This window comes from Arvicanthis niloticus, chromosome 22, assembly GCF_011762505.2.
Source record: "Arvicanthis niloticus isolate mArvNil1 chromosome 22, mArvNil1.pat.X, whole genome shotgun sequence".
Classification (NCBI taxonomy): domain Eukaryota; kingdom Metazoa; phylum Chordata; class Mammalia; order Rodentia; family Muridae; genus Arvicanthis; species Arvicanthis niloticus.
Genome location: NC_133429.1, coordinates 36,332,738 through 36,349,941, shown reverse-complemented (window position 1 = coordinate 36,349,941; position 17,204 = coordinate 36,332,738). Strand labels below are relative to the sequence as shown.

The 17,204-nt window shown below is 35.4% G+C and overlaps 1 protein-coding gene across 1 annotated transcript in view; it reads left to right on the top strand.

The window, feature by feature from the left end:
- The window catches only part of Trhde (thyrotropin releasing hormone degrading enzyme), a 389,580-nt gene that overhangs the window by 279,529 nt on the left and 92,847 nt on the right, over positions 1–17,204 (top strand). Inside the window, exons 8-10 of the mRNA XM_076920240.1 lie at positions 9,202–9,267; positions 10,213–10,400; positions 14,520–14,608. Coding sequence (XP_076776355.1) covers positions 9,202–9,267; positions 10,213–10,400; positions 14,520–14,608 — 343 coding nt within the window. The remainder of the gene's footprint in view (positions 1–9,201; positions 9,268–10,212; positions 10,401–14,519; positions 14,609–17,204) is intronic.

The window sequence follows — 17,204 nt, the reverse complement described above, 5'->3', positions numbered from 1 at the left end:
GGTAATGACAGGCACAAAGGCACAGTGATTATCAGTAACAGCAACACCTTCAATAGTGTGTTCCAGTGAAGTGTTATGTGTAAGTATGTGTATTTGATGTTTTTATTTGAGATTTATAAGTTTATGTTTTTGAGTATTTGCTCTCTTGAGTGTGTGTTTTCACACACACTAAATGTTAGTAAACATCAGAGCACAGATAGTATATCCAAGTTTACTCCCTTCTAAATAGTAGGGCACATTCATCAAGATAATAGTTGAGTCACACTTAAATAAAATTACTGTAGACAGTTCACTTATATGTGTCTATGTTCCATTTTAAATGCGATGAAGGTTTTATATTTCTTGTATGCATAAAGGTTAATATTTGGTAATGATTCATTCTGATCACTAAATATTATATGATATTGATACAATTGCAAGTTTTTCAGAGATTGGGTCTGCCATAATCACCATCAAATTTGTCAAACAGTTAACTAAAAAGCTAAAATAAATAAACACATTGCAGAATATATTCAGGTAGATTGGTAATGTACAAAAATCAAAATTTCTACCTCTTTATACAAAAGCAAGTCCTTTAAAGATAAAAAGTCAATGGCAACTCATATTTCTGAATAGGAGTGAAAGAAGTTGTATTCATCAATTTCACTCAAAAGAAGACAAATCAGTAGGCAATAAAATATGCCAGCGATATTTTCCTCTCATTTCACATTTACAATAAGAGTCGGGAATTCATAGTCACATGACTTTGGTAGAACTGAGAGAAAAGAAGCACAGTCTACCCCACAACTGAAGGAGCCACATGAGACCCTCTCTGTTCTGACTCCAAGGCCTCTTCTTCCCCTCTGTGTCCTCACCTTTCCCCCCTCTCTCTCCCCTTTCCATTAACTTCCTCTCTTTGCTTCCTGCAGATATTTCCTTACCATAGTTAGATCATAGGATTTCTCTTTTTGGAACATTTGGCTTCTCTTGGAGGAAGAACTGAAAAAATATATTTACGTAGGGCTCTTTTTAAAAACCAGTGAATTTACTTATTACTAATGCTGCTATTAAACCCTAAACGTTCTTAATGTGATAGATATTTTCCCATTTTTCTTGTATGTCACAATCTTTACACATTTTATTAGGTAGTTTACTATGTATGCTTTTTAATTTGAAGAAATTGTTTAGAGTAAGTGGATAACTTCTCTCAAAATCTACATGACTTGTAAGGATCAGAGCTTCCCACCTAGGTTTTTCAGTGTACAGACAATAATTTTTCTTGATTGACTGAATTACATATTCTTCTCAAATTTCTGCCAGTGCCAGGGTTAGTGGAAAAGAGTTGACTAAAGGAGATACATCATGTAGATGCCTAAAAACACCAGACATCTAGAGAAGACACTATGCCTGTTCCTGTAAGCATTGAGCATCTTGATTTACAAAACACAGCACAACTTTTTTACCTACTAGGATATGCTTTATCTATTTTTGTTGGCTTGTAGTGGTCAAAGCCCTTTTTTCAAGGCATTCAGGAAAAAAAAGCATCTCACAAACTTCAGTTTTACTAACAGATTCATTTTATGTCTCGGTAATATTTCAAGCTAGCAGCAAAAGCAAGAAGTACGAATGCTTTAGTACCTTGGAAACACCCCTGTAGACTATTATATTTGCACTGGTTTGCTGACAGGCAGACCACCGCTTCAGGTTGTTCTGCCACGGAGTATATTTGTAGCAGTGGCAATATTGTACCCCATAATACACCTGCTTGTAGGCATTGATGCTGTGATCCATAATTTCTACATAGGAGATATTTGGCAACCAAAGTGCTGTGAGGATATTCTATTGTCTGTAATTTAAGCAGGCAAACAAACAAAAACCCCTTTCAAAGCCTGGCAGGTTGTTTTGATTTAAAAATACTCTATTTCACGCTATATTTGACAACCTCTTATAAAAAAAATACCAATTTGTACAAGATTTACATTCATTAAACATGGTGATAGATTTTTAAAATATGTAAAACACCATTTTGTTCCTGAATTGATAGCTGGATACATATCTAAGCAAGCTACTTCTGAAGGAAAATTTAAGGTAAACACATTTAAAATTTCTGACTCCCAATGGCTTGCAAGTGATTATATTCCACCATTGTTCCTGCATCTCCTCCAATAGCTTTGTTTCCTCCATGCCTCAATTTTTTTTTTTTTAATTTTTAAACTTCATGTGGATGCTTGAAACTTCTTACATAGTACATGGTTGATAATGGCTTTGGTTCCTATCATACAAAATTTAGCAGCAGAGAAATCTTTAAATCATGACTTATTCCTGTCCATTCTTTTCCCTCTTGTCTGTTAAAATTAAGCTACAGACATTCCCCTTGTTTTTGCATCAGATTTTTCACCCTCAGTTCTTTGCTACTCATGCAAATTAGTCTCATAATTTCCAAAAATATCTGTAAATATTAACCAAAATAAATATCTCATTCTACGACGTAGCTCAGTTTGCTTTATTTGGTTATCAGTGATGGTTCCATTCTCTGTGTTCTGTTTTTGTCAAGGTCAAGGCATTGCATACATGGTCTGAAATACATGGACCTGGCTCAAATAAGACTCAGTTAAGACTGCCCAGCTCCTGTGTTTCTTTGCTGTGGTGTGAACATTTAATCACTTACATTTTTCACACATCACTTGAGAACCACCTTACTCTATGTGTTTAAAATAGTTATGGTCATAGGATGCTGGTTCCTAGTTTAAAAGGCTCTGCTTGAGATTTTAGATTAAGATGAACAATTCTTTTAAAAAATATTTTTATTGTCACTTTATGTACACAGCCTTTGTGGAACTTCCTGTCTTCTATCATATTCATTTGCTTATATGTAGATGTTTGCATGCCTCTAGTCCAGTCTGCTCGCCTGCCTCTTCTTTTTCTAAGCACCCCTCATTCCCCATACCATCTATCTACAACACACTCAAAACCTAGAACAGTTACAAAATGAGCTTACTGGTGTTTTGCATAAATTTTAAGACATGATTTTTTACTTACTATCTAGGGATCACCAAAATGATGTTTAAAAGTCAGTGTTTGTTGAAGTCCTCCATTGATGTTCTAGACATAATTTGGGGTTTTAAACAATACAATAAACTCTGGAATATTTAATTAGACATACAGTTTGTTTTTTAAATCAAGGGTGGTTCATGACATCACTGAGAAGGACAGAAAAGCAAGACTGACTTAAAAGTCACCACGAGACTCAGAAATTAAGACAGTGCCAAGGTCCCACCTAAGAGCAGCTGATTCAGTTTGTGTCATAAATGTTGTCACTGCATGTTTAGTGACAGCATCTCATCACTGTCCCTCTGTTTTTCACATGGTTTACATCACTTCTTATGAAGCAACCACTTGGAGGCCGGATCACATGGTTATAACCACTTGGATCACATGTTATAATTTAGCTGCCAGGGGAAGCGAGATGGAATATTTAGCATTCTGTCCTTTCCATCTCAACACTGAGAAGGAGTTCTTGCCTTCTTCCCACACGTTCTGCATGGAACTGTTGTCCCTTATGTAAAAACGGAGTTCAAATATTGGAAAACCAAAAAGTAACAAATGCTCACTAAAAATCCTTTGAGGTATACTTATTTATGCTAGAAAGCAACAACATTTTAAATCTTTGCTTCAGCCTTCTTGTCAAGTGTTCAGAAATTAAAAAAAAAAATGAAGTGCCTCAATTTACCTGACATTCTGGAGACTGATTCTAGCATAGAAGCTGTTCTGTCCCTGGTCATCACTGAGGCTCAAACATGTCTGCCCTTATTATGAAAACGCACACAAACATACATGTTCAATGCAGACCTAGGCCCATGTGCTTTCTTATGAGTTACATTCTGCTTCCTTTTAGTTCTTCATACTCATTGGGAGTCTTTGCTTTAGATGACCACGATATTCCTGTGTATGGAACCAAATTATCCAACCTTAAGCTGTATGTATTAACACGATTTTGCTGAAGTGCACAATATAATTCTGAGAAGTGCACAATGTTGTCAATGTGGTATTTGAGGGGAAACCTTCATGACATTTCAAAAGGATCTCATGAAGGGATGCGGCCTTCTTGCTCTGTAGTAGGTCTGTCTGAAGAGGATACTTGGGATTTTTGCTATGATCCAGCCTCAAAACAGAGTGAAGCTGGTAAGGGTCAAAGAAAGCCTCAGGTTGTGAGATCTCTAATGGAAGGAAGAAGCTTTGCTGTTTTAAAGGTCATCCTGCTTTGCATAGTCTTGCTACTCGTATCTCAACGCAGAGAAAAGAGCCACGGAGATTTTACTGGCGCATTATCTATGTCACCAGGAATAAGCCACTGACATGGTTAATTCTCCATCCCATCATGCTAAAGGACTTATTAAGAGGAGAACAAGTATTCCATAATTATTTTCATGTCTTAGAAGATAAAAGTACTTCACGTCCCGAGCTCACTGGCTTCATTTTTCCTCTTGTCAGTTTCGTCTAATTGCCTTTCATACATGAAACGTCATGAATCATGTCATGTGTTAACCGAAGAAAGTAGAAAGTTGTCTCAGATGCAGTAGTCCAATCTTTTGATGGCATGAAGTGTAAGTCATATATTTGACAAGTCTTCACTGAAATAATGAATTAGATTCTATATTACTCTCTAAAGAGGACATCTTGGGTGAGCCTAGTAGACACAAAGCTAATAGACACAAGTTAATCATTGCATTATCAGTTTTTAACAGAGAGCCATGCTACACATCAAGTAATGAATCATAGGCATATATAGAGTAACTTCTACCTACCAGGCTCTGCCCAGCATTGTTGGTTAAACAGTACTCAACTGGAATAGCCTGTTTCTTGATTCCTTGCAGTTTACATGGACAATGTGGGTAGTTAGACAGCAAACGAGCAGTTGCAACATGACGTTGAAAATATTATTATGTAATACAATAAATAGGGATCTAACAAGAATAGTTTAGAATTAAGCAAGGCATTGAGTGGGAGGCAAAGAATTCTTGGAGAAATTTTTGAAAATTTAAACTGGGAGGATAAATCGAGTTTAAGTGGGCAACAGAGACAATAATATATAGAACACCTCATAAGCAAGAGAGTTAGAGTAGATTTGTTAGTCATATTCAAAAACATCAAAGTGTCTCATGTGAGGTTACAGAACAAGAGAGGAACAGATTGAGTCGAAGAGGTATATATTTGAGCTACATGATGGAGTTTGGATAATATTTTGAGCCTACCAGTTGTTCACATGAAAGTTTGACTGAAAATATTCTGGCTTCCTGACAGAGATTATAGTTGAAAGAGATGGAGCATAGACAGGGGCACTTGGATTCTTCCGTGCAACAATCAGGAGACTGAGCATCAAAGAAGTGAAGTGGAATGGGAGGCTCTTGGGCAGGTGTTTTTACCATAGAGCATCATTTGAATGTGGGGAAAGAGAGGCATAGAGATGACTTTCTTGCTGAGGGCAAGGGGGGATAGGGTGGGAGGTTCATGGAGGAGAAGGAGTTTAGGGTAGGCGATTTATGGGGAAGAGACCCAGAAGGGGGATGACATTTGAAATGTAAATAAGCAAAATAATCAATAAAAAAGAGAAAGTTGGCCTTTGGCACATGTATACCAGAGGTCTGCATTGTCTGGCCTCAGTAGGAAAAGATGAACTTAATCCTGAGGGAAAGGAGAGGCCTGGTGGTGGTGGAGGGCAGCCTCTTGGAGGCAAGAAGAAGAAGGAATGGGATAAGGAAATGTGGGAGGGGGCACTGGGAGAAGAGCAATGACTGAAATGTAAATAAATAAAACAATTAAAATATTAAAAGTTATCATGGTAAAATCCCACCAAAAGGAACTGATGCAGAAAGGCAAAAGGCTCAGTATGTAATGTGACTCTCATTATGTCTGTAGCACATCATGGATTTTGGGTTGGGCAGGCAGTTGTACACATACATAGACAGCTTGTGATTTGGATATGGGTTACAGTCTCTGAAGATCAGTCTTTGATTTGTTAATTGATGGTGTAGTGTTAATTGAATGAGATAAAATATAGAGGAACTCACAGTGTTCTACAAACTTGGCAAAAGTGTCACATGTGTTTTACTTGCCATCATTACCAATGACACGTTTCATTATTTAAGCCAAACTTCCAACTTATAGCATTAAACTGTCAAAAATATTAAAAGAGATAATGCCCATAGGATTTTCAGGGTGTCCTAGGAATTCTTTACTGTTCCAATGTTGTATGTATTCATATAAAAGTAACTGCATGTAGTGTGCTCTTATTATATTAATGAGAAGACAGGCAAAAAGAGCTTACATATGGTGGCTTGTCCACAACTCACTTGTTATATAGAAAGTGCGTATTCAACCTTGGATTTGATCCAGACTGTCAGATTCCCATTCTTCTTCATTAAGTCCCAAGCCCTGATACCTCTCTTCATCAGTATAAAATTATATGCTTATTGGATATATGTTTAGCATCCATATTATCTGCCATGTCCCTTTACATAGTTAAGTGGTTCTCTTTGTTTGCTATTTCCAATAGCTCTACTTTGGAAGTACCTAGTGTGGAATGCTCACAATTCTTTACACTAAAGCATTCAGCTTTGTATAATAATGTCAAATCTATTTCTGGTTGATGTTCATATACCTGGAGAAATCATAAACATTGATTTCTAATTTAGATTCATATGTGTGAGCATCTCCATATTTATTGCCTTGCAGGTTTTTAAGAAACATAAGATTGTGTTAATTACATACAGATATTTGAACATATCTTGCAAAATAGTGCTTGTAGCATGACTTCTCCAGGGTAGATGACAGACATAAGTTCTTCAAACAACTAGCACCTAGGTTTTTGCAGTTGTTCTTAGTAAGCTTTGCCCTGCTGACATCTCAGCGTGTATGAAGTTGCAAAGTTGCTTGATTCATGCTAAGTGCTTTACATATTTTATGAAATGAATAAATGGATTATTAACTATTAGAACAGGATTCACTGCCCTTTGGATTTTTTTTTTTGTAATTCTGCTAGGCAATGACATTTTGTTCATTTAAGAAATGATCCTGCTAGTGCAAGAAAAAGAATAACATAACAACAACCTTTTTCAGGGAAAAAATATTTGACATATGTAGAACTTCATTACAACTGAGGACTGTGTCTAAAGGGACCCAAGGGAAATGCTGTTGTTATTGACACTGACATACTTACACTGGGGCTGCCACTTTACTCTGACAAATGACATTCCAACTCACTTGAAGTGGAACTTTGTTATGAACTGTAGGGTGACCATGAACTCAGTTTGATGATCAATAGGACAGGATCAACTTACGGCATGAGCAGTAGGGATGTTGATGGCCTATGAGAAGAAAAATTAATTTGTTGGACCTCATAGTACTATCTGTTTCTTCTTTATAGTGTTTTTTGAAGCACGATCCATGAGGATCAATGTTCAGTTATACCTTACAAAATGAATTTCTTTCTTAGGTTTGTTTTTGAGAATTTCATCCATGACTGCATTGAATTTATATCATTTCCACTGTTCTCCTCAAGCTCCTTCCTATCCTCTGTTGGATTCATGAATAAATGATGATGATGATGATGGTGGTGGTGGTGATGGTGATGATGATGATGGTGATGATAAACCTTGATCTTGATATTCTTGAGAGTCCATTTGGTGTTGCTCATATATACATAGATTTAATGCTGACCACATGACATCAGATGACTTACCAGTGGGACTTGTTCCTGAGTAAAATTGACTCTCCCACTGTTAGTAGCCATTGCCTATTTTTCCATGTAGTGGTGTAGCTAGTACTGCATTCTTCCCAAGTTCATTCATTTAAATGCTGAAATAAGGAAAAAAATAAAATTGAAGGCTGAAATAATGTATTTAAAACCCACACTCCTGCCATAACCCCCTCCAAAATGTATTTCTCGGGTTTATGTTGAATCAACTTTCTGAATCTTTGTGAAAGCTGAATGGGGGATTCATGTTGGCTATGAGAAGTTGTATGTGTGTTCTATATTTAGTAAAGTTATTCATAACACCTGATGATGAAGTTGAATGTGTGGTTGCTAAGTAGGGGTTGGACGTCACCTTCCTGGGCATATGATTAAGTGGGAACTGTCATTTGCTCTACTGTGAATTGCCACCAAGAGCTGAGTCTGTCGCAGGTTCTACAGTCTGTGTTTAAAATTTGCTTCCCTCATGTTAATTATCCTCAAAGTGCCCCGTTCCACATAAAGTATTGAAAAGTCAGCAACTCTTTTCAGTTCAAGAACTTTGATTTACAAAAAGAAAGAAAGAAAGAAAGAAAGAAAGAAAGAAAGAAAGAAAGAAAGAAAGAGAGAGAGAGAGAGAGAGAGAGAAATTGTGTCTTCTTACCTATATGATATTAAGGAAATAGAATTTTGAATGGAAGGATTTCTTCACTTTTTTAATATGTCAGTTTTTCTGTTCCTTTTTCTCTTTGAAATCAGAAAAAAACCACCCTGTCACTAATTATCCTGATAGCTATCACCTCGATAATGAGACAGACCACACTTCTCAGGATGGAGTTAGGTGTGAATCAAAGTGTGTAGGTTTAACCACTAATGGAACATAATGAGAAATGGGAAATCAGAAGCCTGAAGCTGTGAAACAAACTTAGGAGTACTTCTTTATTGATAGTAACGTGCACTTCAAACTACAGAAATAAGTATCTGTTTCACAATTGTCAGGCTTTCCTTTGTGTAGAACAACCAGAGCGAGATCGGAGAGTGGGCAGTTGAGCTCACCATCGGTGTATATCAAGTAAAATAGCAGCTTCTTTTTTTTCCCCCCCCATGAAAGCATATTATTTCCTTTGAAACGTTGAAAGGGATGACGAGAAGGTTTGTTCTACACATTTCATTGCAGAGGTCAATTTCTCAAAGTGAGCTGATGTTGACCACCTCATATAGAGTATACCCTGACCTAGGGGATCCATATGACAGGATTACAGCTGTGAAAATCCTTGTTAAGGAATTAGTATTGTTGAGTGAGCTAGGAAATCTGTTATCGTTAAACCTCTTGGGAATATTTTTAAACGAGATTCTAAATCTTTTTTGCGTGTCTTCCTCTTTGCCTAAATGCAATTCCACATATGGAAATGGTTAATTGAACTGAGAAATAAATGTGTTTACTGGTAATTGCTTAACCTTTGAATGGTAATTACAATTTTATATTCTTATAGGATTATTTAACCATTCACAAGTATGGCAATGCAGCCAGAAATGATCTTTGGAATACATTATCAGAGGTAAAGTAGAGGAAGCTGAAATATCAAAGTATGCTCTTCAGCAACGGAATTTTGTTTCTAAAACATTAACGTTGACAGTTTGTATTTGCATAATTTTTTCTTCCTATTACTTTGGTGCTTTTTGTGTACTATAAAGAAGGTAAGACTAAAATTATTTGAATCACAAATGTTGGTAAAAATGCCTGGTCTACTTTTGAGAGTGACATTGTTTTTAATAAATTGATATTATAAGTCTATAATCTATTTTAGTCATCAAACATACCTCATGCTCTCTTCTCAAATGGCTACCCTGTTCTATTCATCATAATCCCGTGTCAATTTCATGTGTTCCTTTTTAAAATCTCACTCACTGCTGCCAGTGTGTGAGTTGGTGTAGGACTTGTAGAGTAGCATGGGGAGCCCTTCAGGGGCCACATGCTTGCAGAAAATTTACTCTTCTCTCACTGGTCAATAATTTCCATTAGCTCCTCTGCTTCTGGTTGAGGTTTGTGATTTCTCTCTGCAGTCCGTGTTGAGATTTTAACTAGTATGATCTTGCACAGGTCCAGGTTGTGCATGAAGCATGACAATACTTCTGAATGATGTTTTAATGTGGCAGGACAGATTCGTGTTACAAAAGAGAAATATTAAAACTTTTAGAAAATTTTTACTACATGATTCTAGATTTGTCAGGAATCGAAAATAATGCTAAAGTAACAATCACTCATATTTTATGTTCTGCGATGTAAAATTTTAATTTTAATAAAACAGCTACATATGTATATGTGGAATATAACCATGTAGAACTCTCAAGGCAAAAATTAATTTTACTAGTACATAATGTTAGCTTCACTGATTTTAAATCATTTCAAATTAAAGTAATGGTAGAAATAAGAATAAATTAATGTTTAACTATGCTTACGAGAAGTGTTAATAGATTAATTTATACAATTTTTGGTTGTAAAGGCTTTAAAAAGGAATGGAAAATACGTGAACATACAAGAAGTAATGGATCAGTGGACACTGCAGATGGGATATCCTGTTATCACCATCCTGGGGAACATGACAGCAGAAAATAGAATACTTATCACCCAACAGCATTTCATTTATGACATTGGCGCCAAAACCAAAGCACTTCAACTTCAAAATAGCAGGTACCACACATACTGTGATTTGTAAATGTCACTTTGCATTTTAGTATTTTAAATTGTTGAGGCATGTTTTGCATTTAAAACTTTTGAGAGAAATACTTACTTTTTGTTAAGGAAATTCTAAAATATAAATGGAATATTGTTTTTAATCTGTTTATTTGCCCTTTCATTGTGATTTTTTTTTGTTGCAATTTCTTCAAGATTCTAGAAACTATTTAATTCAATAATTCAACAATTTATTTAACGTGTGTGATGTTTTGCCTGTTTGTCTGTGCATATATGAATACCTAGTGTCCAAGGAAGCCAGAAGATCATTGGATTCCTTAGAACTGGAGTTACAGATGGTTGTTACATGCCACGTGGGTACTGAAATTCAAACCTGGACATTTGAAGGAGAAGTTCATGCTATTAACCATTGAAGCTTCTCTCTATCCCTACTTCAAGATGTTAATTTTCAACATAACAGCATTTATTTTAAAAGGCAGAACTTGGAATTAATACGGTGACTTTCAAAAGATAAGATTTGGGTCTTCCCTTCCCTATGAATAGTTCTTGAATTAAATTCAATAGTTAAAACGCATTGCCATGAATTAAGTGGAATTGAACAAAATGTGCCTTACAAGACAAATGAGACCGGAAACTAACAATCCAGAAAAACTCACTAAACCAAAGTTCTGTACTTAATAATGTATGAGTTAGAGGAACATAATGCAGACCCTAAAATATTCCAACTTTAGTGGGGCCATGTAGGATCAACATATGTTCTTTTCCTCACGATTATTGTTTGAGCTCACTGGCTAGATATAAAACATACAGAACTGTTTTCTGTTTGGTGGATTTTCTTTTCAAAATTGGATCTCACCATGTAGCCCAGCTGGTCCCAGGCTCACCACGCATTTCTGGCTAGCCTAGAACTTACAGAGATCTTTTTTGTCCCAGCCATCATATCTGTCTAGAATTATGATGTATTATTTTAACTTTCTTTGGAAACCCTTATTGGTTTTATTGCATGTTTTCTCTTTTGTTCCTTATTTTAAAAAATGAGCTGAAGATAGATAAAAGTTTTATTAACCAGTTTCATTTCTTATAAAAAGCTCTAATAAAATTGGGCTGCAGGGTTGTAGGAGTGGGGAGGGACACAGAGAGGGACAGGGTAAAAATTAATAAACACAATTAGAGTTTTTTGGTTGAATTACTTTGTTCTGTCTTGTTTCTTTGGAAACTAAGGCATCTGACTTTTATCACCCATGGGTATACATGAGACCTGAAACACACATTTTACTGTGTCAACTAAGAGGTCTTGAAATCATTTCTACAATAGCTTGGTCCAGGCATGGATGTACAGAGCCATTGTTGAGAAATTCTTTGGTACTTTCTGAAGGCTATATAGAGATTTTGACTTAGGAAAGCAGGGATGTTATTTTTATTCTTTGTGTGCATATCTGTGTGCATGTGCATGTACATGTGTGTGTGTATGTGTATGTTGTGGTTGTGTATGCTCATGTGTGCCAAACTGCACATGTGGAAGTTAAAGGACTACCTCGGGTATCAGTCATTGTTTTGTATATTGTTTCAGGCAGGATCTTCTGTAAATCATCACGTATGTTGGGCTGTATGGTCTGTATTCAGTAGTATTGGCTTTGCGTCTGCATGGGGCATTACAAGTGTGGACTATGACTTTATGTGAGCTCTGGGATTTAAACCTAGGTTTTCTTGTTTAGTAAACCTGTTAGCCACTGAGATTTGTCTCCAGCAATAAAGCAGGGGCTTACATTTCTTACTCTAGATATACATTGATGTTGGTATCCAACTCTCTGGATTCTTGCATTACACATTACTCTGCTACAGTCTCGCTGTGGTCAGGGAGAGTGGCAGTGTGTCTACTGTACCATTTCTGGTCCATGCATCACCAAATGCTCCCAGTTACCCCCTCCCTGTCTGCATCCAGGATCAAAATTATGAGGCATGAACGTTGGCTTTTCTAGGAAGTACTTTGCTGTTGCAATGTTAGAGAGAGATTAGTCCAGGTCTTTGAGAACTGCTATCTTGACATAGTATCACTGATGTAGAGAAACATACAGGAAACATAAAGTATAGCAGGATAAATTTTGAACAAAAAATAATTTTTGACCTATAACAAGCATTATTACACTAGTGTCTGCCTGATCTTTTAAAAGAAAAGGTAACATCTGGGCTGTGTAAACACACAGAAGACCAGAGAGCTTTATATCTGCTAGAAGCACATGGAGCTCATAAACCCTGAGCACTTGCCACATAACACATAAAGGGATCTGATGTTGATTCAAAGCATCACTTAGTCCCAGGAATGATTTTCTATTAAAAAATAATAAAATCTATACTTCAAGTAAACTCTCCTAATTTTATATTATCGATCATTTAATTTTCTGTGACATTCTGGTCAAAGATTCAATACCAATTCTATTTGGTATTTGAGTAGAGCTTTCTTAACTCTTGACTGCACTATTTATTTCATTGATGTAACGGAACTTGCTCTATACCAAAATTTCTAGTAAGTTGTGAATATTTTCCAAGCTGAGTTAATTCTTCGTTTTCTTTTTTCCCCTGAAGATATTAGAATATGACTACAACCTACTCAAAAGATTTTAATGAAGCTAGTAATTACATTATTCATACATAGTCCTTGTATTACAGCATAGAAAGATCCTTACATAACTAAAGATTTTATAAAGTTGGCTGATGTGTGACTTAGCATGACATTTGTGCCAGAATCTTGTTACTTAGACAGTTGGACATTTTTGTGGCATTTTTAAATACACGAAATCACTACTTTGCGATGTTGCATAACGTCCCCTCATATGCCAAGTTGCTTCTTAAAGCTCTGATCTACACAGAATCTTATGCACTAACCCAGCCAGGCAGGCTTCTCTTCACTTCTGAGTTGATGGCAAAACTTTATATTGAGCTTTCCTTAATATTGACACTATTTTTATAAAGAATTCTCTCCTCCCAACAATATATGCACATATATATTCACATATATCCTGCCTTTCTCTAATAATTAGCATTAAATGTTTATTTGCTGTAAAATGAAAACCACTGAGGAAGACAGGCAGGCCTGGGGTCTGGACATGCTCATTACACAGTCTGTTGCCTCAGGTGCTCTATCCTAAAACTTTTCAATACACTTTTCACTCATACAGTTACTGAGTGTGCACAAAATGTCTTGTTATATTTCAGAGTATTTCTTTATTATGACGTAAATGTTGGCTACCTCTATTGATAAAGGTACAGTGTGATGTTAAAATAGTTTATAATTCAAGAAGGCAACAAAGTGCAGTTGATAGGTTGATGCTAAAATTATTTCATGTATGTCTGGCTACTTATTTAAGATTTAGTTGATATCACCTCATCTATGCATCTAGACCTCTATTTTATACCCTGTGAAGAAGTAAATGAAATATAATGTTTCTTTTTAATAGGTGAGATTCATGGCTGACCCACCTGTTGGTGGCTCTTTGGCACATCAACTTAGAAACTTCATTTTGGAAACCCGAACATGCAGTGTGTCCTACATTATTCTTTATATAGCTCCGAATTTTCATGAACACTGATAATTTTTATTCTTTATTCTTTGCTGAGTACTTTGGTTTGCCATATTAATCTCTCTGTGAAATATGTGGATCGTGCCTGTATGATGTGTTAGGTAATAAAATATATAAATGTAGGAAACTAATGAATTGTCTATCAGTTTAATCCAGAAGAAAAGGAGAAAAAAACCCCCTATTTTTAGACTTTAATCAATAAAGAGCTTGGCTTGAATTTATACATTTTAGTTGCATTTATTTCTAAAATGAAAATCTGTTTTTGCAAGATAAGTTCTTTTGCATCGAAGTTAAAACTTGTAGATACCAAGTCTCCTCAGTGGCACTGGAAAGGTAAGCTTATCTTATGCATATATTGTTTAGGCCTGATATTTATTTGCTAATTGATTTCAATGATTTATTGATGGATTGATTATATTTTTCCCCAAAAGGATCATTAGAAACTGCACTGAATGTATATAGATAATACTTGACTGCTTTTGTCTTACTGTAGCTGATATGCCTATTTTTATTCTTAAAGCCTTCTTTTACTTTCCAGTTACCTGTGGCAGATTCCATTAACCATTGTGGTAGGAAATAGAAGCCATGTGTCTTCAGAAGCAATTATTTGGGTGTCTAACAAATCAGGTAAAATATAAATTCTCTCCAAGGGAACTGTTTGCATTCAGATAATTGTTTAGAATCTTTACCCCTGTTTTCAGCTGCTACAAAATGTTAATAAAGACAAATTAAAAATAGAAAATGGTAACCATAATCGCTTCTGCAAAATTAGGCACAATGTGGTTTCTAAATAGCTTAATTTTAGACTGAAAGGTAAATATTAAATTTGTTTCTTTCACAGGAAAAAGAAGTAGTTAGAGTGTTAATCTTCTCAGAACTGTATACATGTATAATCTAAAATGTAATTGAAATATAATTGCAAGTAGTTGTAGAGTGTGCAGGATACTGAAGCAAAGATCTCATTTTTAAGCTCACTCTCTGTCTACCTTTTCTTTATCAGGTCGTCTCTATAAAAGATTAAAAAACAAGATTTCTCTTGGTGTTAGGTAATTGTAGGGCCAGTTGTGGGGACTTAGGGAAGTCATCAAACACCCTCCTAGTTAGAATCAGGCCTCAAGGAGCTGAAGAAATAAGATTCCATTCTTTTTAAAAATATCTTCAAATCAGAAAGGGAACTATTTCAATTCACTGTCAGAATGAAAGCTACTTTTTTTTTTTTAACCAAATCTATATCCTTCATGCTAGAGCACAAAGCAGGTCTTTTCCATTTCTGAATTCCAATGGCTTGGAGAAAAAAACAATTATCTTTTATGTAACATTTCATTTAGATTTAGACGGTCAACTGTGATCATATTTTGATTTACTGCTTTCTCACAGACTAGTTATTTATATTGTTTTGTTATTTTCTGGGAAGCATTTTAAAATCACAAACCTTTTCATTTTCAGCAAAAGCAAGTATAAAGAAGTATCTATTTTCTTATAGATATTTATCTTGTAAGGGATATATATTTTAAATTCATATATTATATATACATATGTATATATAATAAGGATGAATCAAAATGCTTATGTTAAAATATTTTGGTTTTTTAAAATTTTAAATAAAATGCTTAAATTTTCTTCATTCTCTTTCTTACAATTGGCATTTACATTATGATCTGAGTCAACTTTTATTTATCTTTATAAATCTTTTTTCCACTCACAGAACTGTTTTATTTATTCATATATTTTATTACAAAGTGATGATTGAGAACACAAAGTTGCCATTGTAATGTTGCTACTTTTAACATTATATGGCAGAGTAATCATTAGATACAAAATAAAGTGTCCTTGGAAGATAGTATGGGAATGGAAAATCAGAAATATGTAACCATATTTTACAGTTAAGATACTTTGATTTTTAGCTCTGCTCAGATGTTGTGCTAGTCTGATTCCTATCAAACATGGTTCACAGGTCAGTCTCCTGCAGCTCTATTCATAACATTCTGTTAATCATATATGTATGGAAAGTATTGCCATGGCTTTCCTTGTCTTACTGATGGATGTGTCTGAGGATTATTTTTAAATATCTACACATTGTTTTTATTAAAAATAACCTTTTCTCTTAGGCTGAGTGTTAACCTAAAATCTCCTATGTTGATATGGTCATTATACACAGACATACAATTTGTGACCACAAAGTTCTAGAAGAGTACTGTAATAGTAGACTGTGGTACAGATGAGGCATCTCCCCACCCTAAAGCCATATCTCTTACATCTATATAGGACAGGGTACCATTTACCACTAGCCCATAGCAAGTTCTGTTTGATGTATACATGGCCAAGGTAAGATGCTGAGGCTTGCAGGAGATGCCATCTGAAGTAAATGTGTCTTGAAAAAAAAAATCTGTATTTGGAAGTATTAAAAATACTGGCCTGAGGCTTCTTTCTTACCTTAGACCATTTATGTTACAGGATGAAAGACACACAGCCTTTATATTTTTTTAATATGCCTTATGTATCACAACTGGTGGGCAGCTGCTTACCCTCCATGCTGTTAGAATCTATTTCTCTATTGATAAACCTGAGTTATTACTTAATATGTTTCTTCTGGGTTGAACTTAGCTCCAATTGCACAGCCCTCTGGTTTACATTCTCTTGGCCCTTAGCCCATGGTGGCTCTCCTTCTCCCTCCTGCATGTTCTTCTTCCATGACTACTTCTTTCTCCTCCTTCTCTTCATGTGGTTCTCCCTCTCTAAGCCCAGGAAACTTCAATCCCTCTTCTGCCTCTTCTGCCCAACTATTAGCTCTTGGCATCTTTATTTACCAATCACAATTAATTGGGGGCAGGGTTGCTCAGTATCTTACATGTAGAATCTCTCAGCTTTAGGTTAACTCATGTTAGGTGCCCCAGAAAAGCATTAGAATACAAGCAGCATTAGGCCAACCCACTACAAAAATCTTATAAATGAGAAAGCATGGAAGAAAGATGAAGGGCAGATTACTGTGTGTACTTCCTGTTCATTTCCATTTTGAATGTCATCTACTTTGTTTTGAAGTCTTTCATTCTGATGACTAACAATAAAATAAAAGAGAGTTTAGTGGGGGAAAAAACTGACTTTTGTATTTTTTCTTCCGTATTATTTTTTCTCATTAGGTTGGAAATATAATCAAGTAATAACAAAGACAATCATTAAAAACATTAAAAATAATGCTTTACTCTTATCACTATACGTTAAAATA